Source organism: Desmodus rotundus, chromosome 1, assembly GCF_022682495.2.
Source record: "Desmodus rotundus isolate HL8 chromosome 1, HLdesRot8A.1, whole genome shotgun sequence".
Lineage (NCBI taxonomy): Eukaryota > Metazoa > Chordata > Mammalia > Chiroptera > Phyllostomidae > Desmodus > Desmodus rotundus.
Window position 1 is genome coordinate 115,088,848 of NC_071387.1, and position 22,863 is coordinate 115,111,710.

The 22,863-nt window shown below is 44.0% G+C and overlaps 1 protein-coding gene across 1 annotated transcript in view; it reads right to left on the reverse strand.

Moving 5' to 3' along the window:
• GALNT17 (polypeptide N-acetylgalactosaminyltransferase 17) overlaps positions 1–22,863 on the reverse strand; it is a 425,240-nt gene that overhangs the window by 101,047 nt on the left and 301,330 nt on the right. Inside the window, exon 6 of the mRNA XM_053929821.2 lies at positions 5,967–6,084. Coding sequence (XP_053785796.1) covers positions 5,967–6,084 — 118 coding nt within the window. The remainder of the gene's footprint in view (positions 1–5,966; positions 6,085–22,863) is intronic.

Consider the following 22,863-nt stretch of genomic DNA (forward strand, 5'->3'; position numbering starts at 1 on the left):
GGACACAAAGCAAGCCTCAATAAATTTAAGAAGATTGAAATCATATCAAGCATCTTCTCTGACTACAATGCTATGAACCTAGAAATCAATCATAAGAAGAACACTGAAAAACACACAGAGACATGGAAGCTAAATAACATGTGATGTAAACAATGAATGGGTCAGCAATGAGATCAAGGAAGAAATCTAAAGATACCTTGAAACAAATGAAAATGAGAACATGACAACCCAAAATTTGTGGGACCCTGGGAAAGCAATCCTAAGAGGGAAATTCATAGCATTACAGGCCTATCTCAAAAAACAAGAAAAAGCTCAATTAAACAATCTAACTTCACAATTAAAGGAACTTGAAAAAGAACAACAAGCAAAGCCCAAAGTGATTAGATGGAAGGAAATAATAAAGATCAGAACAGAAATAAATGAAATGGTATCTGAAAAATGATACAAAAGATCAATGAATCCAAGAGCTGCTTCTTTGAAAATATAAACAAGATTGACAAACCTTTAACTAGACACATAAATAAAAAAAAGAGGAAAGACCCAAATAAATAAAATCAGAAATGAAAGAGGAGAAATAACGATTGACACCAAAGAAATACAAAGGACTGTAAGAAAAAATAATGAACAATTATATGCCAACAAACTAGACAATCTGGATGAAATGGATAAATTCCTAGAAACATACAATTTTCCAAAAATAAATCACGAAGAATCAGAGAATCTGAGTAGACAGGTTACACCTAACGAAACTGAAGCAGTAATCAAAAAAACTCCCAACAAACAAAAGCCCTGGGCCAGATGGCTTCACAGGTGAATTTTACCAAACATTCCAGGAAGAACTAACACTTCTCTCAAGTTATTTCATAAAATTCAACAGGATGGAAGGCTCCCAAACTCATTCTAGGACAGCATTATCCTACTTCCAAAATCAGATAAAGATACTACAAAGAAAGAAAATTACAGGCCAATGTCCCTGATGAACATAGATGCTAAAATCCTCAACAAAATATTAGCAAACCAAATATGGCAATGCATCAAAAAGATCATACACCATGATCAAGTGGGATTTATACCAGGAAGCAAGGTTAGTACATTTGCAAATCAAAAAATGTGATTCACCACATTAAAAAAATGAAGGGTAAAATAGTACATGATCATATCAATGGATGCAGAAAAAGCTTTTGATAAAATTCATCACCCATTTATGTTAAAAACTCTCAGCAGTGGGATTAGAAGGAACATACTTAAACATAATAAAGGCCATATATGACAAACCCACTGCCAGCATCATACTCAATGGGTAAAAACTACAAGTATTCCCCTTAAGATCAGGAACAAGACAGGGATGTCCACCTTCACTTCTCTTATTCAATATAATACTGGAAGCCCTAGCCACAGCAATCAGACAATAAGAAGAAATAAAAGGCATACAAATTGGAAAGGAGGAAGTAAAACTGTCTTTATTTGCAGGTGACATGATGCTGTATATAGAGAACCCCAAAGATTCTACCCAGAAACTACTAAAATTTATAAATGAATTCAGCAAAGTAGCAGGATACAAAATTAATATCCAGAAATCTGTTGCACTTTTATATGCCAGTAATGAACTAACAGAAAGGGAAATTAAGAAAACAATCCATTCACAATTGCTTCAAAAAGAAGCAAATAAGTAGGAATAAACATAACCAAGGATGTAAAAGACCTGTATGCAGAAAATTATGACTTTGAAGAAAGGAATTGAAGAAGATACAAATAAGTGGAATCACATACTCTGTACATGGATATGAAGAGTTAATATCATTAAAATGTCCATACTACCCAAAGCAATCTATAGATTCAATGCAATTCCTATCAAGATTCCAATGATGTATTTCACAGAACTAAAACAAATATTTCCAAAATTTATATGGAACTACAAAATGCCCCATGTAGCAACACGATCCTGAGAAAGAAGAACAAACTGGGAGGAATCATGCTACCTAGTATCAAACTATACTACAAAGCCATAGTAATCCAAACATCATGGTACTGGCATAAAAACAGACATATAGATCAATGGAACAAAATAGAGAGCCCAGAAATAAACTCACTTTTATGGTCAATTAACTTTTGACAAAGGAGGAAAAAAGCATACAATGTGGTAAAGATAGTCTATTCAATAAATGGTGTTGGGAAAATTAGACAGATACGTGCAAAAAAAATATAAAACTAGACCACCTCCTTATACCATACACAAGAATAAACTCAAAATGGATTAATGATTTAAATGTTAGACTTGAAACTATAAATATCCTGGAAGAAAACATAGGCAGTAAAATCTCAGACATTTCTCATAGCAATATTTTTTCAGATATATCTCCTTGGGCAAGGGAAATAAAAGAAAAAATAAACAAGTGAGACTAAATCAAACTAAAGATTTTATACAGCAAAGAAAACCATCAACAAAATGAAAAGACAACCCACTGAATAGAATATATTTGCTAATGATACATCTGATAAAGGGTTAACATCCAAAATTCATAAAGAACTTATACAAGTAAACACCAAATAAACCATCCAATTAAAAAATGGACAAAGGATCTGAACAGACACTTCTCCAAAGTGGACATACAGATGGCCAACAGACACATGAAAAGATGCTCAATGTCACTAAACATGAGAGAAGTGTAAATTAAAACCACAACGAGATATCATCTCACACCTGTCAGAAGAGCCATCATCAATAAACACAACAAGCCCTGGCTGGTGTAGCTCAGTGGATTGAGTGTGGGCCTATGAACCAAAAGGTCGCTGGTTTGATTCCCAGTCAGCACACATGCCTGGGTTGTGGGCCAGGTCCCCAGTTGGGGGTGTGTGAGAGGCACTGATTTTTCCCCCTCTCTCTTTCTCCTTTCCTTCCCCTCTCTCTAAAAATAAATAAATCAATTTTTTTAAAAAAGAGTATTTTGCCTTTGCAACAGTATGAATGGGCCTGGAGAACATTATGCTAAGTGAGATAAACCAATCAGATAAAGACAAATACCATATGATTTCGCTTATATGTGGAATCTAATGAACAAACTGAACTAATAAGCAGAACAGAGATAGACTCATAGATGGGGAGCAGGCTAACAGCTAGTGGTGGCAGGGGGTAGGTTAGGGGGCAGAGGGATTGAGCAAAGGAAAAAGGGCTCATAGACATAGATAACAGTGTGTGATAGCTGGGGGGTGGGGGGTATAAGGCGACTAAATGGTAAGAGAAAAAATGCAATAAAGATTAATTTTTTTAAAAAAACCCACAGGTTGTTGGTCCTCATCCTAGAGTGTCTGATTTAGGAGGTCTAGAACTGGACCTGAGCATCTGCATCTTTAACAAGTTTCCAGATGAGGTCAATGCTGCTGGTTAGGGACCACACCTGTGAACCACAGAATGGTGTGTAGATGGTGGCTAAGAGGACCCTAACCCAGGCCTTGGTCTTTATGACACCAATAGCACTCAACTCTTGCTTTAAGAATTGACAGAAACCCAAGGCCTTCCATGGAGTCAGCTTGTAGCTCACAGGAGGACATGGTCAATGGGAAGTAAGAGGCATAAACCTTCTCCTTCTCCATCATGGATACTGGATATGCCTGGATGTACAATAAGAGACAGGTAATTGCACGTGAGGGTGGTCTCCACATCTGATGCACCCACTACTCTCATAAAGGAGAGCAGGTAGCAGAGCTGAATTGCTGGGGAGAAGGCTAGTCAGAGGGCAGGCTCTGAGGCTGTTCAGCCCAACCTGTTCACAAGATGTGTTTGGAATAGAATTCACTAGCTCCTCAGCTGGTGCCATAGAAGCTTTGGTGTACTGGACTGTGCTTTGAGGTAAAAACAGATGCCCCCTCCTCCCCTTCTTCAGAAATGGGGACAGCAACACAGGACTTGGTCACCACCATCATCATGGAGTCTGACCTTTGCCGGGTCTAGGCTGATGCAAAGCAAATGGCTCACAAGTGTGGGGAGACCATCATCTCAGCAAGCCTTATCAGTGAGTTCCACTGTCGCATCCTCTGTCTCCCCACAAAACAGCCTATGGTGGCAACCAAATCTTGGAGTCCCCCCTGTCCCCATAACTCCCACCTGTGACCCTGACTCCATAGGAACAGCGCTCTACCCATTATCCTGTTCTCCTCTCTGTTGGTAATGAGGTCTTACCCTTCACTGGCTCACAGCATGTAGAGACATGCAAATCTCTCTTATCTGAAAAAAGAAATTTAAAAGTCTCAACTATCGCAGTGTAGGGCTTCCTTCAGCTCCTTCCTTTCACAGATAGGTGCCTGGAACCAGTTATCACCTCCCATTAAGCCATCAACTCATTCCAATCAGGTTTGTTTCCACCACTCCAGTGCTTCTACTCATGTTAAATTCCCAACAGGCATTTATTCAGCCATTAGTCTAACAGACGTCTATTGAACCATGTACCAAGCATGATTCTGAATGCCTGGGATGCGATGATCTGTGCCCCACAGGACTTACCACCCAGTAAGGGGAAGGTACAGAAAAACAATACACGTGGTAAGTAAATGCCATGGCGTGCTAGATGGGAGCTGAGGAAGAGAACAGCAGAGCAGCACAGAGAAGGATAAAAAGCTGGGAGAAGGGCCAATTCAACATGCTGAGTCCAGATCTTTGTCTTCAATTAAATTCAAAACTGATGAAAGAACGTGTATTAGCTATGATAACATATTTATGGACTTTAATTGCTGGGCGTGACCATGAAACCCCATGCAAATTCCCTTGAGGGAAGAACCCAGCCTGGAAATGAAAGCACAGAAAGAATTCTGTGGTCTCCAAAGGAAGGGATTTTAGAATCCAGAGAAGGTTCCCACCATTTCCTTCGTTCATGTAGCCTGGCCATTCATTACATCATGTGGGCACAAATCCTTTCATTCCACAAAGGGGGCCCAATTGTAGATGAGGGGCCGATGGGGTGTCTTAAAGGTATTGAGCAGCAAGGGATAAGCCAGTGAAATCATAAACAGAGCAGGCTTTGATTAGGGGTAGGAATTCTGCACTGAGTACCTGCCTGTTAGAACAAAATCAAGAATACAACAGAGGAAGGTGGAAGAAATTCAATAAACTTTAAGCCTTACAATTGTGTCCTGAGTCATTTTCAACAAGCTGACTTTTAGGGGCCTAGGTATGCAAAGGTTTGAGACAGGGGGCAACAGCTACAGAGACTCCAGCAAGGCATCCTCCCAACACTAACTGTTTGTAACATGGAGGAAGACTTGCACTCGGCAGGAGAAGCAAGTCTACTTGTTAAGTGGTTGCCAGGGCCTAAAGGAGTCCCCTTACCTGTTGGTGGAGTTTGCTTACCCGTTTAGCTCTAAAAAAAAGAGGTTGGAATACATCAATGTGTCCAACTTTTTTTAACAATGGAATTTTTTTTTCAAACAAAACCTTAAGCAAAACCCAGTGTATAAAATGTCTACCAGTGGAAGTGATCTGTGCCAGAGGCCTGGCAAGAGGCCCATTCTGCATCTTCCTCACTCCCCTCCCCTATCGTTCTCCTTAAAGGAATTTCTGAGACAAGGGAGGGTCCCGCAGAATGTGGTTCTTCTCTCCCCTGGCATCTTATGGTTCTATAATGTACATGAACCATTAAAATTCATAGAATGGCAATACTAATTTAAGGAAATAATTTAATTTTAAGAAAAATTTAAGGAGAGAATGATACTGGAAGAGAATGGGAAACAAATTCTCTGGCTAATGTCCAGAGTCACCTAGGTCTGAAGAAATTGTTCTACAGAGGGGGAAAGCCCAGGATTCCCTGTCTAAGGAGGGGTGACAATCTTGCTGGAACATCCCCAGGGACAGGGGTAGGACAGAGGAGTCTGTCATTCACCAGCTAAAGAAGCTTTAAGTACACATTAAGATGACCAGGCAGCTTTGCTCACAAATGTGAACGAATCAAGAGTAAAGGAGACTCCATGTCACAAACCTTGATTCCAAGTTCAATATTTTCTCCTCCGTACACATCCATCCCAGGGTCCAGAAGACCAATTTCACCAAAGAACTTCCTGTTGACCACGAAGGAGCAGCCAATCATGGCTGGTGTCCTGCGGAAGAGAGAGAGAAGCTAAAGTCATTAAAGACATGTGATACATACATGCACACGCACACACAAGAGAACTTTACTCAGCTGCTGGAATGAAGGAAATCACGCCATTCACAACATGGGTGGGCCTTGAGGGAATTATGCAAAGTGAGGTAAGTTAGACAGAGAAAGACAAATGTTCTCACTTACATGTGGCATCTAAAAAAGCCCAACAGTAGTAGAAATAGAGAGAATGGTGGTTACCAGGGACTGTGCAGATCTGGGAAGTAAGGGGATGTTGGTCGAAGGGTCTAAACTTGCAGTTAGAAGATGAACAAGTTCTGGAAATCTGATGTACAGCATAGCGATTGTAGTCAACAATTACTACATTATAAACTTCAAAGTTGTTAGGAGACAAGATCTTAAATCTTCTCACCACAAATGAAATGGTAATTAGGTGACGTGATGGAGGTGCTAGCTAATGCTATGGTGGTACGCACTGCAGTATACAGATGAACCAAATCAACATGTTGTGTACCTTGGACGTACATAAGGTTCCAGGTCAATTATATCTCTAGCAAACAAAATGGAGCTAACGTCATTAAGTATCAGTAAAGGCAATAGTACCAGAAGCCCTTCACAGATAGCGTCATAACAGGTGCTGAGTTCCACTCTGGCCAATCCAGTAACTTCCTGAAGCCCTCAATTCTCACATCGCCATTCTCCATAAAGCTGTGTTTTGGCTTCAGGCAAACTATGGTACCCAAAGCATCTAGGGATAACTGGCACCTTTGTCTCTAAAACAAGAATAGGTCTCACATATCATGTGAACTCTGCAAACATGTGGACTGGTTCTCACTGCATGTCTGGTGACAGCTGTGTGGCAGGATGAGCATCCATGGGCAGTCTCAGAGAAGCTCAGAGGGGAGGAACAGGATGTGTCTGTCTCCTGTTCCAAGAAGAACTTTATAAGTTGGGGGCATGAAGGAAAACTGGAGAAGGGAATGTCAACAGGAAGAGGTGTAGACTGCACATTCTGGTAGGAGACAGTGGAGCAGGATGCTGGTTCTTTCAGTGGGGAGAAGACTCAGGGGAGATCCCTGGTGCCCAAAGGGGTCAATAATAAACCACAGAGAGATTGCCTCAGCCCATAGAGAAAGGGTGCTGAATGGGAGAGGTGGAAGGTACCTACAATGTGGCCATTGGCCGTAAAGTCTAGAAACAAAGATTAACATTTTATTTTGTACATATTAATCCTCCTGATTAGTTTTTGTGAAGCAGGATAAAGGCACAAGTTGAACTCCATGGAAATCTGAGACAAGAGCCACCTGAGGCAGTACATCATGGGTGCATGTGCAAGAATCGATGGAAAAGCAGCATTAACCTACCACACTCCTTGCAATTTTGCATGAAGCATGGGACCATGTATTGCTAATCAGGGACAACCCACTAATACATTTTACACGTTACATTGTATTATATTATATTACATCCTGTACTGTAGTGAATATCAACAAATCCTTTATGTCTTTTTATCTCTGTTTCCAGCCTTTACAGGTACCCTTGTATAATAAATCCATTCAGCAAATATTTGCTCAGCACCTACCATATCTAAGGCATGTTACTGGTGCTGGAAGGGATAGAGAAACACACAGTATACTTCATTCAAGGAACTAAGAGTTGTTTTCATTATTACTATATTATTATTATTATTATTATTATTATTATTATTATTATTATTATTATATTGCAGCTATTTATTGAGTAACTACTATGTCTCAGGCACAATGCAAAGCACTTTCCTGCACTGTCTCATTTAAAAACTTCCACAGCCTTGTGAAGGAGGTAGGACCATCTCCATTTAAAAGCCAAGCCCCATGGGGATTTAGTGACCTGTCCCTGAGTCACACAGTAGAGCTCCGAAACCATCCAGCTTCAAAGCCCTTGAACACACTCTCTCAGTGGGGTGGCTTTGGGCACTGCCTCAGGGGTGAGAACACTGTTTCTCAGAGATTGGCTCAGGGCCCACCTGGGCCCACCTGCACCAGCATCACCCCATGGCTGCTTAGAAAATGCAGACTCCTGGGTGTGGCCCAGAACCACAAAACCAGATTACAGAGGTGACACTTGGGAATGTGTGTTTGTACCAGCCCTTGTGATCTGCGGCACTCTCCAGGAAAGGCTTCATGGAAGAGCTGGCAAACCCCAAACTGCCGAAGGCCACACATGTCATCAAGATGCTTTCCTGGGCAAAAGACGCATCTCATTCTGGAGGCCCAGAGAAACTCCCCTGGAGCCACTGGGAAGGCACTAGGTGGCGTTCTCTGGAGCTGAACTATATAGACATCAGTCTCAGGTCTTCTAAGCTCAAAATCTTTCTTCTAAGCTCAAAATCAGAAAGATTTCGAGCTTGCCTTTGACCTCAGTGTCCAGATTTCTGACTTCATGGAATGCCTGTTGCCACCCAGGAGATGGGGCAGCAGTGTGGCACACTAGGAAAAGCAGAGTTGAGAGGTGAAAGAACCTAGTGGGAACGCTGGCACCGCCACTGAAAACTCACTTGGGTTACGTTAACTGAGCACTCTGGATCCCAGCTAAGTCTCCACAGCATGCTGCTGCGAAAAGCTGTGAGATGAGCCCTATGTAAAGGGCAGGAGCTCAGGAAATAACGTTCCTTTGCCCTGCTCATCCACATTTTTCCAGAAATCTCATATGGATCATAACTATGCACACGGGATGCTGCCCTCTGCTGGTGCAGCTGTGCCACCCCAGCCACACCAGGGACAGCACCTGCTTCAAGTTGGCAATCATTTCCTCCAGCCCTAGGACCCCAGAGAGAAGCAGCAGAGCCCCAGCCTGGAAAAGCCCTGTGTGAGCCCATCCCCCCACCTCAGTTAACCAAACCTAAACAGTCAATCAAATTATGTTTTTCCTGAAATTTGGAATTGAGGCAGTGGTGGGAGCTAGAACTAGATGGTCTCATCCATATGTGGAGCACAGGCCACTCTGTGGGGCAGCTCTGGTGCATGTGGGTGATGGGACATAGAGAGGAGGCAGGTGGACAGTGGAGGAGACGGGGTTTGGAGCTGACTGGTGACTTCAGCTTCCCATCTGCTGAGAGGTGTGGCTCTGTTCTCTGCCTGGGGTCACGTGAGAATCCCCTGTGTCTTTGTGGTCTCTCCTCTTTGACTTAAACCCTGTTTTATAGGGGTCTGTTCTTTGCAACTGAACTGTGCTAATGACACATGTTATCCTCTCCTACTCAGGACCCAAGGGCAGGGTGAAGGGAGGTTATTCCACAGCCAGAAGAGGCAAACTTCAGGGACGATTCATTCTGGGAGAGCTAAATGCCAGGGTCCACCCTTGTGATGGAGAAATGCCAGAGACACGTGTGCTTGGAGACCAGAGGTGCAGCCTGGGAGTGTGGGAATCTGCAGAAAAGGGGGGCAGGAGGCAGCCTGGTGTTAACTATTTTCTATGGAGAAATTGCTGGGCACATCAAGAAATTCTAAAAAAAAAAATTCTGATAAGTCACCACAATCTCCTGTAAAAGCTTGTGCCTGGTGTCTGATGTCAACACCCCTGTGAAGTTAAGAGCCTGCTGCATGTTCCTATACTTTCTAATCTCTTACAGGCAAGAAGGACAGTTAAAAATCACAGGGCACAGTCAACACACTCTCTCAGCAGGGTGGCTTTGGGCACTGCCTCAGGGGTGAGAACACTGTTTCTCTGAGATTGGCCCAGGGCCCACCTGGGCCCACCTGCACCAGCATCACCCCATGGCTGCTTAGAAAATGCAGACTCCTGGGTGTGGCCCAGAACCACAAAACCAGATTACAGAGGTGACACTTGGGAATGTGTGTTTTTACCAGCAGATCCATCCTGTGAAGCTATCTTCCCCTGCAAACTGTCAGGCCCCCTAGAGCAGAGAGGCTAGCCCTGTAATTTCTCATCGTAGTCCCAGGGTTAGGGTCTTGCCTGACACAGACAAGCACTCACTAGATCCCGTTAAATAAGTGAATGACTGCAACAACCTGGGTGACTGCCCCAGGTGGGGAAGGGCTCTGTGAAAGCATCCACGTGCACCAGAGCTGCCCCACACAGCGGCCTGTGCTCCACATATGGATGAGACCACCTAGTTCTAGCCCCCCAGCACTGTCTCAGTTCCACACTGGCTGAACTGAACCAGAACCCAAGGACAGCAGAGCATGTGCTGTAGCTAGGGCCGGAAGGGATGGGGAAGGGAGAGAGATGAAAGATGGGAAGAAAAGGAAAGAGGGGGGAGAGGTAGAGGATGGAGGGGAGGAAGAGGAAAGAAAGGGGAAGGAGGTGCTGGAGGGAGGAAGAGGAGGAGAGGTGGGAGGGAAGGGTCCAAAGCATGTAACTTTCACAGTCATGGTGGGTAGACAGGATTCTTGTCCTTCCAGATCCTTTCAGATTGCCCTTTGGGAAACATCTTCCTTTGTTAATTGGACTGATAATTTAATATAATTGGCTTTATCTGGATGCTATTTTTGGTTGTGGTGGTGAGGAGAGAATTCCCAGTACAAGTCGCCATGGGTCCCCTGTTGGCTGGGCACTGCTCTCTCTGTTCAGCATATTTGACCAGGCTCTACCTCAGAAGCCCTGGGGTTCCTCAGGACAGAACTGAGAGGTCCGCTGGTGCCTCCTCATTAAAATCAGGTCACTGCAGGTGCCCAGGCCTATGCAAGAGCCCACAGGAGCCCCTGGCGAAGCAGGCCTCTGTCTGCATCTGGGCTGGTGTCAAAACCCAAAGACGGAGGGCAGGAGGCAGCTCCCCAGCAATGAAAACATGGAATGAACGTTATGACTGGCATTGCTATACGGCTGGCCTGTGAAATGATCCCTAAAAGCCACAGTCAAAAATCTGCCACAGTGTCGAGAAGAATGCAGCAGCATTGTTCCATGTCTCAGCTCCAGCAAGGCTGCCCCTGATGGGGATGGTGGAAAAGAAGAGGCTGGCAGTGGCCTGGAAACCAGCCCTTGAGAGGGAAGCAGCCTCCCCACTAAGCCAAGACCCCAGTTCTGCAAGCAGCGTGGCTCCAAGACCTGCTCCACTGTGCAGGCAGCTAGTGCATGGTTGGTGAATGCGGAGACTAAATAATTGAGAGACACATCCTCACCCACAGGGAAGCCAATTCTGGAACTACCTGACTGGACTGATGATGACTAGCTGTCCTCTCTGTATAGGGAGAAACAGGGCTCCAACAGAAAGCTACCACTGAGCCCTACCTGGGACCTGCCACGCCAGTTAGCTAGACTTGTCCTTACAATCAGTCAGCCCAAAGCCAAATGTGCCCACCTTCCCCTCCAAGGCTCCCTCGCCACCTGCCCAGCCACATAAGGTGCAGTCAATGGCACTTGAGGGCTGATGAAGTTCTGGAATGTGAGCCTACAGCCTCATTCTCCAAACACAATGGTGGCAACGCCACCATTCATGCAACCATTTCCAGTCAAAATCATTCAAAAATGCTAATCATATCAAAGGATCAGCCAAAGTCTAATAACTCTATTAGATAGGAGAAGAACAGAAATGAAAAACAATCACTCGTATTGTTGCTGGCGCACAGAATATATGCAACATACACAACTCTTGCAACTAAGATGAGGAATGAGGGACACGAGTGAGGAGAGGGTGGCAGTCCCGGGGGCGTTCACCAAGAAATGCAAAACTTTCTCAATGTCAATGCTTCCTCTTCTCATTGGTGACAAAGGCCCATCGGTGTTCCAGATATTTCTCCTCCTCAAAACCCTTCAGTGGCTCTTCATTCTTGCCTGAATTAAGTACAGGCTCTTCCTTGGGATGCCTGCCCTCCTCAGTACCTCCCCAGCCATTGCCCCATGACGCCATGGCCTGGCTACCCTGGGCTACGTGTGGTCCAGGAAATGTGTCCAGTCTGTGCTTGTACCTCCTTCTCCGGAACTGTCCTCCATGAAACCCCTGCGTCTATCCAAGTCCTAGCCACACTTCAAAACACACTTCTTTCTTTTTTTGAAAAAAAATTTTATGTTCAAAAACTAATTCATAGCTCTTAAGAAAATATACCTCAACAAGAATAAGATAATAATTTTAACAGATTTTTATACATAGTGCAAATATAATCTGTATTCTCTGACCATAGCACTCAACTCTGTGATTAACATCCATTCCCTATCACACAGCTTACCTCCTCAAGTATCTGGGACCTCCAGTCCACAGGCCCTCCCACCTCACAGTGCACACCCTCCCCTGTGCCCTCTGTCCCCTCCCCACCCAGCTCAAGGCTGGGGCCCATTGTTGGATGGTACCCTGGCACCCTCCTCTCACTCTGCTGTTCCGGCAAAACGGTAAAGCTGATCAATACAGCACTTCGCCTACTCTACACCTGTACCACACAGTTGCACGTGGTTAGAGAAAGATGTAACCATGTGGGCTGATTTCACTTTAAATTCAGGGCCACGAGTCTCCAGGGGGTCCTCAGGGTTGCCCTTCACTCCTGCCACAGGCCCCAAGCTGCTGCTCCTCTCCCACTCTCCTAGAAGATTCTGTGCAGGCCTGCTCCCTCTCAAACCTCCAACACCTCCTCCTCCTTCCTCATTCTCAACTGATGAACTTGCCTCCTACTTCCCTAAGCAAGGAGCAAAAAAGAGAGAATGTCTCACCTCCCACATCTACCCAATTACAAGTATCTGTCACCCACTTCCCTTCCTTTCCCTTTGCTATAATTGACTGTCCTTGCTCTTAGCTGAGGCCAACCTATTCTCTCTTGCTATGAAAGGATCTCCTCACTCCAGCAACCCCCTTCCCCTAAATGTACATGTATTAAGTATCTTTCCTTATTTCGTGTATTCTCAATGCTTTGGTACTTGGGGCCATGGTGCCCCTCCTAGGGAAGCCCAGTCTTAGAGAGACCAAAGACCCACTGGGGAGCATGACTTTCTGATGCAAACCCACCGGTCCAAAGCCCACAGCCCTAGCTACTTCTTCCATCTGGCTGTTACCCCCCAGGAAGCAATCTTCCTCTGCCCTAGTCACCACAGGGCCAGGCACCAGATAACTGGAGATAGCCCACCCAAAGTATTCCAACTAGCCAATCCTAAGCCTGATGAGCTGCGTTCCCTGCCTCGGTCATTTCTTCTTGCAATAAAGACTCAGGCCCCTGCCTTCCCCTCCTTCTGCCACCTGACTGACCCAGGCGCTTCCCCATATCGCCCTGTGAGGACTGGCAGGCCTCTTCCTCATGGGAACTGTGAGTAACAAACTATTTTTTTATGGCAATCACCTCCTGACCTGTTGTCCTCCACATACCTGAGTAAAATAATTATTGTAGCAAACATTTTAGAACAAACTGTACATCAGCAGCTCCCCTCCTGAGAAGTTCATTCCTAGTAGCTTACACAGCTTATCAGTCCCCATCATGGCCACCTGCCTTATAACTGCCCTCTCTCTTTGTGCTCCCTTTATAGCAAAGCCCTTTGAAAGAGCTGTCTACACCTGGTGCCTCTGATTCCTCCCTCTATTGTTCTTCTAAACCTGCTCAACTAGGCTTTACCCTCACCATTCCATGCAAGTACATTTGTCAACGTCAGAGGTGACTGACTCGTCCTTCGAAATCCAACAGTCAAGTCACAGTCCTCGTCATTTGCACCATACTAGCTGCACTGGACACAGTGGATCATTCCCTTTTTCTGGGAGCAGGATCCCCATTGGCCTTCAGGGCCCCACACATGCCTGGCTGTCTTCCCAGGTGCTCTTTTTGATCTCCTTGCTGCTTCTCCCCTTTCTCCCTGATATTTAAGGTAGGAGGACACCAGCGCAGAGTCGTCAGATTGCTTCTCCATCTACACTCACTCCTTGGTGATCTCATGGTTTTCAATAACATGTATATTCCAATAGCTTCCAAATTTACACTCCAGTCTGAATCCTTCCTCTAAATTCCAAACTGGCATATCCAGCTGCCTACTCAATGTCAGCATTATATGTAAGAGATCCCTCAGACATGGTTGAAATGGAATTTTTAACCTTCCTTCCACTCAAACCCGTCCCACCCAGTCTTTCCTATCTTAGGTAATGTCAACTCCGAATGCTGAGGTTAAAACCTCGGTATTTGCCTTGGTGCTAATTGGTTACAAAATATATCTACCTTCAAACTATATCTGGGCTCTGACAACCCCTCAACACTTTCACCACCTCAGAATACATGAATTTGCCTGAATTACCACAATATCCTCCAAACTGCCTTCTGCTTCCACCCTTGCTCTCCTTCAGTCAACTCTAAACACAGCACCCAGAATGATCTATTGAAACGCAGACCAGACTGTGCCTCTGCTAGAAAGGCTCTCCATTTCCTTCAGGGTGGGAGCCAGAGCTTCACAATGGCCCACGAGCCTTCATCTAGACAGTCTGTCCTTGGAGCTTCTCTGACATCCTCTCTACTTTCTCCCTGCTCCAGCCACATTTTTAGGTACACACCTAAAATAACTGGGAACAGGTGTTCTGACGCCAGCTTGTACTTGTACACTCATGTTCATAGCACCATAATTCACAATAGCCAAAAGGTTTAAACAACCCAAATGTCCATCAATGGATGAATGGATGGATAAACAAACTGTAGAACATCCACACAATGGAATATCACTCAGCCATTAAAAGGAATAGAGACTGTTACATGCTACGACACGGATAAACCGCAAGAAACACCATTCTAAGTGATAGAAACCAGAAACAGAGTTGCATATTTTTTATTCCATATGATGTCCAGAATAGGCAAATCCATAGAGATAGAAAGGAGATTGGTGGTAGTCAGAGGCAGGGGAGAGTGGGGGGAAGGTAGGTAGTAGGGAAGTTACTGCCTCATGAATATGGGCTTTCCACTCTGGGTGATGAAATATTCTGGGAGTAGATAGTGCCCATGGTTGCACAACCCTGTGAATGTACTTAATGCCACTGAGTTGTAGGCTTAAAATGGTTAAAATGATAAATTTCATGTGTATTTTAACAGAATAAAAATACTGAGCTGGTGATAACCATCCTCAAAATTGCTTTGACTGGCATATTACATTATAAATGTGCAAACAAAATTTCCAATTGCCATTAGAACAGAGGGCAGGAGACTGGAGGGTTGGTTCTATCTCCATTCTTACCTTCCATTCACAAAGACAGATTGTCCAGTACTCCGAAGATTAAGTCCCAGAATGTTTCAAATCTTAGCCCCAACACCATATTTTCACTCTGGAGTGAAGAGCACAGGCACCCGGTCCTCCCTCTAGGATGGTGGGGACAGTGGCCCCCCGGGCCCAGGGAAGGCACACTAATCTATAAGGCCTGCCCACTCTGGGCAGTCATACAAACACATGTGGCTCAGTCTCATCATTAGTGAACTAGGCAAGAGACTCTCCCCTGATGATCTAAGAGGGTTGTGGTGAGAGCCTGATGAGATGGTGAAGACAGATGCGCTCTGTGCATGACAATGTGCTCAACACATGAGTCGAGAACTTTAAAAAAATGTGGGCGATGAAGGACAGAAGGATGGGTGGGCAGAGTGGGGCGGGGGAGTGTGGACAGGGAGGGAGAAGCTGGTGAAAATACTGGCAAATGGTGTCACTCTAGGAAACAGTTCAGGTCTAGACAGAGACAAGCAGAGATGAAGTTCTAGGAGGAAAGAGGCAAGAAAGTCAGGTACAACGTGGCACAGAGGTGTGAAACCTGAGGTGAGTATTGAGAACAGGTGTGTGAGAACACCCTAGGGAACTGAGTGAGGCAGTCAAAGAAATGCCTGTCCCCCCTTCAGTGATAGGGTGGGGGACATCTGCTCAGCAGATGGCCAAGCCTGACCCAAGGTCATCTTCTCTCAGCTCCATGACTGAGTGTAGTCAGTGCCTGTGCATGAGGAGTCCAAGAGAACATGTGTGAAATCCACCTCCCCATTCCCCCAGGACCTGTTCAATTCTGAACACCTCCTCATTTGCAAGGAGGGGTTCTGAGTCAAGATCAAGTGAATTGCTCATTTGTGCATTTGTTCATCTGGTCAACCAGCATTGTGAGACCATGGAGATGCCTTTGCGGGACTAAGTCCCAAATACTTGAGGATACAAAATCACGTTATACCTTCCTAGTGACCAGGCAGACACTATTTTTTGTTGTTGTTCCTTGGTAAAAATGATTTCTGGTTGAAGCTATGGTACCCCCTGTTATTTTTTGGTGAGCAAGGCCGTGGGAAGGGGAAGAGCAGGCTTCACTAGTGGAGAAGAAAGAAGGAGCTAGAAAATGGAGGACTGGGTGATAAGCTGTCCTCAGAATGAGGCTTCCTTTGGGAAGGGTCTCCCCTCTGCTCCCACTCAGTGACTGCTCCTACTAGGGTATGTGCGTGTCATTGTGTGGCTGGCAAAGTATCGGGTCCAGGGTGTCTGTGTTTTGCTTTGCCCGCCTGCCTTTCACCTTCTGCTGCTCTTGTAGGTCCCAACCCACATTGATGGTACTGTCTACTTCTTCAGCAATACTCATAGGTAGCTTGGTTAATCAAAATGGACTTAATTTCAGCGCACTTGGTTACAATACTGTACACCACAAATTCTTTCATACTACTTCCTAGTCAACAGAATGAGTGCCTGATGTGGATGTTGCCCTTCCTCAGTCTCCTTCTAGCACAGACACTGATATGCTCAAGCGACCAAAAGACAGGCTAGGGAGGGAGAGGAAAGTGAGTGGGTACCGCATCACCCAGCCCAGCAACACCCAGTACCGAGCAAACGGATGTATCAGGTGCTGCATTGGGGCAATTCATATTTATTTCTAACCCTCAAAGCAGCTCTACTTGGTATTATTAGCCTCACCTTCCAGCTGAGAAAACTGAGGCTAACTAAGGGTTGGGTGAACTGCCCAAGGGCAGACACATGCCACTAAGTGCAGAGCTAGGAGCAGCCAGTGGTGTCTGACCCCACAGTCTCCTAAGTATCCTGCAGCCTCCCCAATGAAATCATTGAAAATTGTCAGCAGTTAAGAGCTTCACACCAAGTAGAATAAGTGGTCCCGCTCTGAAGATTTCTGGGAACTTGCAGCTGCTAAACAGTAAAAATACAATCTTGAGGCAGGAGTTTGTTGCTTGCATACAATCCTCAGCTGGCACAGTACAGTAATTTAATACTCAGAGTTCCATTTGCCTCTGCTATACATATAAACAACAACTGGTAAGTCCTGCTGCCTTTTTAAAAATCAAATGCCGTCTCCAGCACACAAATATCTCACAAGAAAATAGGACCCAGAGGCCGGTGCTTCACCTGTTAAATGCAGGTAGCATTTTCCCCTTTGTTGCTGAAAAGATAATTCACACTGAAACAACATCTTCCTCCAGATGGGGAAGTGAACCGTCTGGGTACGAAGAGCCTTTCCCTGAGGAGGATAAAGGAAATGCTCATCCCTCTGGAGTGTGATTTTTCAAGGATGCAGAAAGCACGGGTGGGGATTGAAGTTGCCAGTCCCAAACGCACTTCCTTGGCTGACTGTACAACAAAGACCATATAGAAACTCTCTAGTAAATGTTTTCTAAAGGTAATTTTCTCAGCATAGCACTTTGCTCTTTGCTAATTATATTTTCTTTGGGAAATTGATTTGCAAATAATCCTTTGAAGGCGATTTTTGTAAAAGCACAAACTTTCTAAAGAAGAGGCAACACATGGAGTTATTATCAGCCATGGGCACTGTGTGTGTGTGTGTGTGTGTTTGTGTGTGTGTGTGTGTGTCTGGTGAGCTTCCATATGAGATGAAACATATCTGTGTGGATGTTCGGGAGACAGAAAAAGAGGAAGGGTCTAGAACCTAAGTCAGCAAACGACACCACCTGCTTTTTGTCCAGCCAGACAGCTAGGAATGTTTGTTGGGGTTTTTTTTACATTTACAATCAATTTAAAGGTGGGAACACTAGCTTTGAACCTCAGTGAAGCAAAATGTCACCCCCACCCCAAACCAAATTCAATTTTCATCATTCATAGACCTGAACTCCAAAAAATTACATGCGTTATTATTACATTTTGGAATTCATCAGGAAAATATTTTTGGAAATTTGTTTTTGCCCTTGTTTATAAATACCTATATAACAGCCTTGATTTTGTCTTGGATCATAAATCCTAAAATATTTATTATTTGGCCCTTTACAGAAAAATGTTGTTGAAATCACGAAGGGGATCGAAGTCTCCACACGGAACAACTCGGTCCTCGGTGACTGGCAGGAAGGTAACTTTGAAAAGGCTAGATAAGGGACTCAGAGGGAGAGGCAGACTTGAAAGATGGATGAGCCTCCTTTTCATCAGTGAAGGAGGTAATAATCTCTTGGCTTCCAGGGCTGATGTAAGAACAAGTTTGATAAAGGCTTTGGGCCGTACACCCGAAAATGGTGTCAGGCTAGCAAAACACATGTTATTCTATAAAGAAAGGAAGAGCACTGAGATTTGTGCAAGTGAACAATTTTTTCCGAGAAAGTTTTAGAACATCCTATATTACAGGTGGCAAACACAGGGCCTGAGGGCCGAATCCAGCCCTGCACCTTGTTTCCACCTGGTGGCAGTGCCAAGCTCCTTGCCCCGAGTTAAGGAGTAGTTACATTTATACAGTTCTAAAATTACATTCGGCCCTTTGAAGGCAACTGCGAGGCTGATGTGGCCCCCAGTGAAAATGAGTTTTACAGCCCTGTCCTATATAAATGCAGGCACTCTGAGATAAAATAAAATTAAAAATAAGTAAATGAGAACAAGAAAACAAAGGGGGGAGTGAGCAGGATAAGATGATGCCAAGGGTGAGCTCAGTGTGCAAAATGTCCACTTAATAAAGGTGGGCCACAAACTCAGCTCCACACGTTCTGCAGGTAGAATCACTGGAATGCTCTGTAGTGTCTGAAAGATTTTTTAAGAGAAGTACAGTATAGCTACTTGGCCACAAAAACCCAAAAGAAATTTCTCTACTGAGTAACTTGGTGAACAGTCTCCCTGCCACACTGCTTTAGTAATAATACAACAAGCTTCACAAATTTGTTTTTTAAGTTATTCCTTGGCATTGGCTCATAGCATTCCCCCAATTATGCGATGAGAATAGTTGTTTCCAAAGCCAAAATGAGGCCATAACTTTCTGATGGCCTTGCTTATTTAGGGGCTAAATTCATAGAAAGATAGATCTAAGAGAGTAGCCAAATAAAATAACAATATATTTTGAAATATATGACTTGTCTATTCCACATTTGCTGTGTCATTCAGTGGCAACTTCACCTCTGAGGTAGTTAAATCTGTCAGAGCTGGGATGAAGGGGAACAAAGATGTTAGTTTTTGGTTGTGATTATAAAACCAAAACTGGAAGCTAACTTCTGAAACAGTCTTGAACCTAGGATTTCAAGTGCACAAGCCATACCTTGAATGAAAACATTTCTTAAATTCTGAACCTCCATTGAAATATCAGGGACAGCAGAAATATCGAGGCAAAGCCAGAAGATGGAAGTCGTGACACAGCTGGCCGTGGGTCTCAGTGCTGGCTCGCCTTAGGGTAGCCTGGAGAGCTTTAAAAAGTTACCTGTGCTCAGGCTCATTCCCAGGCACTCTGATTCAATTGGTCTACATTCATAATTGATTCAAAAGTGCAACCAGGGTTGAGAACCACTGACAGATGGAGCGTTTCCAATCCCCAAAGAAGGCTAGTTCTTCCTGACTTGGGGGCAAAGTCTGAAGAGAAAGTGGAGGAGGGGAGACAGACCTGCAGGAAGGCTGTTAGCTTAGTCTTACTGCTCAGAGGGAATTCGGGGTGTGGAGAGAAAAATTCTGCAAATAGATTGAGGCTAGGACAGCAGCAGAGATGACGCTGTGCTTGCTGCCTAGCCCTCTGTGGGAGGGAGAGTCTTGCAGAGTGCCCGCTGTGGGCAGTGGGGCAGGCATGGCAGAGTGATGTTCAGGCAGAGGACCCACAACAGTGCTCCCAGTACCCAAAGCCAGCTCCCGGCGTGCAGGAAATCCTGGCATTTCTGCACTCCCCAGGGAAGGGGTGGCAAAAAGCTAAACAGCCTGGATCACAAGAGGAGTTAGAGGATCAGAGGGCACAGGATAAGTGGATTTTGCATCCAGAGGTCAGTGAAGACAAAGGGGAAAAAACTCTGAAGTTGGCGCAGTGTGAGATGTCAGTAAGGGCCAGGAAGGTTCCAGAGGACAGTCTGCAGCCCAGGCCCCTCTCCCCGTCTCCACAGTGCAGTGCCTGCTTCCCCTTGCTTCTAGGTGCTATTCAAGAGGGGCCATGGGAAAGAGAGACCTTTTGAAGTGGAAGAGAGGCCATTACAAAGAATAGCCTGTTTTAATCCCAATTTCACTGAACAATTCACTTCAGAGAGATGGAGTTTTAAATTAGAAGAAACTCAGTTACCTTGAAATGACAAGATTTGTTTTCTTTTCCATCAGCAGTGAAATGGGGGCTAGAAACCAAGTTGAATTCAAATGTGGGGGAAAAAGTCAGCATTTTTTTACATCTGGCTTGCAACTACAAGTTAAACCTGCTCCATGTTTTAGAGTACTTAGGGACTCTAAGACACCAGCAGAAACTAGGAGGGAAAAAGAACAAAGGATTCATGAAGTAAACAAGTTTTTTGGAATTTGGGGGGCAATATGGCTCACGAGTCTTAAAAATGTACATGCCTCATACCTATAAATTCCATTGAGAGAATAATAATGATTTCCACCACTGAGAATGTCAGATTATGTGATGTGGACAAGTCTACAGCTGAAAACAATGAAAGAAACCAGGTAAAAAAAAATTAACTCTTAATAAAGCCATTAAAAGTGAAGAAAGTGGAAATGATTGAGTTGAAATCTGGCTGAGACTGGCTGAGAAAGAGAAACCCAGCACTGGGTTTGCTTCTACCCAGAGGAAAGTACCAGTCCAGGAAGGGTGCTGAGAGGCTGAGCCCCCTTTTGACATTGTATTTCTGGAAAGCTCAGAGGACCAGGGAGTTAAAAGTTAGACTTCAGTGCCTACCAATGATGGGCAACCTGACAAACCACCGTCCATTTTCACCTGGGATACTGAAAGGCTGTCCCTAAGGCCAACTCTCCACTCAAAATCAACCTGCCCTCCCACAGGCTGGAGGTCTGCTTAATTTCACCTGGGTGGCCCAGAGAACCTCAAATCTTTAATTTTAATTAAGGGATCAGGGCTGCTAGCATTCCTGTGTGCTTGACAAAAGGAAACAAAAGTTCTCAGGGGAGGCAGATAATATCGTCCTAGGTTTCAAATTAATTCCATAAATAAGTTTTCAAATATGATCTCTAGCACATCATCAAAGGAAATCAGAGACATCAGGAGTCAAGACACCAACAGTCAGACCCGTGGAAACGACAGACAACCGGCACATACCCTGCAGATGGCGGAGCTATCAGACACTGACTGCAGAATATCTGCTTACTGTGTTCGAGGAGGTGAAGCGTGAGCTTAACATTTCCATCAGAAAAATACAAACTGTAAAAAGTGACACAGAAGGTTTGAAAAAGAAAAAAGAGAACAATCTGGAATTGAAAAGTTGAATAAAATTAAAAACCCACTGGGTAGTTAAATAGCAGATTAGACACAACTGAAGAGAGTATTATTGAAGTAGAAGGTAGGCAGGTCAGAAGAAACTTTCCAGAATGAAGCGCAGAGAGGGAAAAAGATGGAAAACACAGAAAGAAGAGTGGATGACACAGAGAATACAGTAAGTCCTGATTCAGGTTTGTGAGACACCAGCGGACGAGAAACAGGGCAGAAGCAGTGCTTGAAGACAAAATGCCTGAGAATGTCCCAAACTGCAGAAAGACATCAACCTACAGGTTTAAGAAGCCAAACAAATATCAAGCACAATAAATAAAAAAGAATACATTTCTAGACACATCATAATAAAATTTAAATATCAGAGACGAAATCTTATAAGCAGCCAGAGGGGAAAAGAAAAAGAAACAGAGATTTTAAAAAATGTTTTTGTGTAACAAAACATTAGTTATCATAGAAAAAACTAAAAACCTTCTGAATTTCCATCAATAGACATAGTCAAATGTATTTTGGCCTATCCTCATGAAAAAATTTATGCATTACTAAAACATGTTTTTAAAAAAGTAATGAATGATACAGGAAATATTTATACTACAATGCTAATGAAAAATGTCAAAGTACTATTGTATCTATGTATGATCCCTTTATTTAAATATATATGTTATAACAAAAGGTAACATGCTAAAAATGTTGCCAATCATTATTTCTAGGTTGTGAGGTTGTGGGTTATTTTTATTTTCTTCTTTAAACTTCTTTTCATGTTTATACTGTGACCCCGCTGGCTTTTATAATCAGAAAAGAAAATGTGCTTTTGCTTAGTTTCAATTAAATACACAACACTAACAATCATGTTGTTCTCAATTTCGAATTGGGGCAGGACCCATTTGTGCTAGCAATTACTTTGCATATGTCACATTGTAATTATTCCACTTTGAGTACGCACTGAGAGACAGGCAGGGGATGGTTGTATGTTCAAACATGGTATTACTTGAACTGAGAAAGTCACATTTTTTTCCAGATGCCTCTGTGTACATTCTACCAAGATTATTTCCCTCTAAAACTTTTTTGTTGCCATCCTCGTAGGAGACCCACATGACAGGATAGAATTCTTTTCTCCCAAAATTCTTCCAGGGGTTTGGCATGTCCCCACCCGCTCCTGGGTCTGGCACATACCGAGCTGGGCTTTTTCTAACACAACTCAAGGAGAAAAAAAAAGTGCTCTTTTAGTGTGAGACATACTAAGTCTTACAACATATT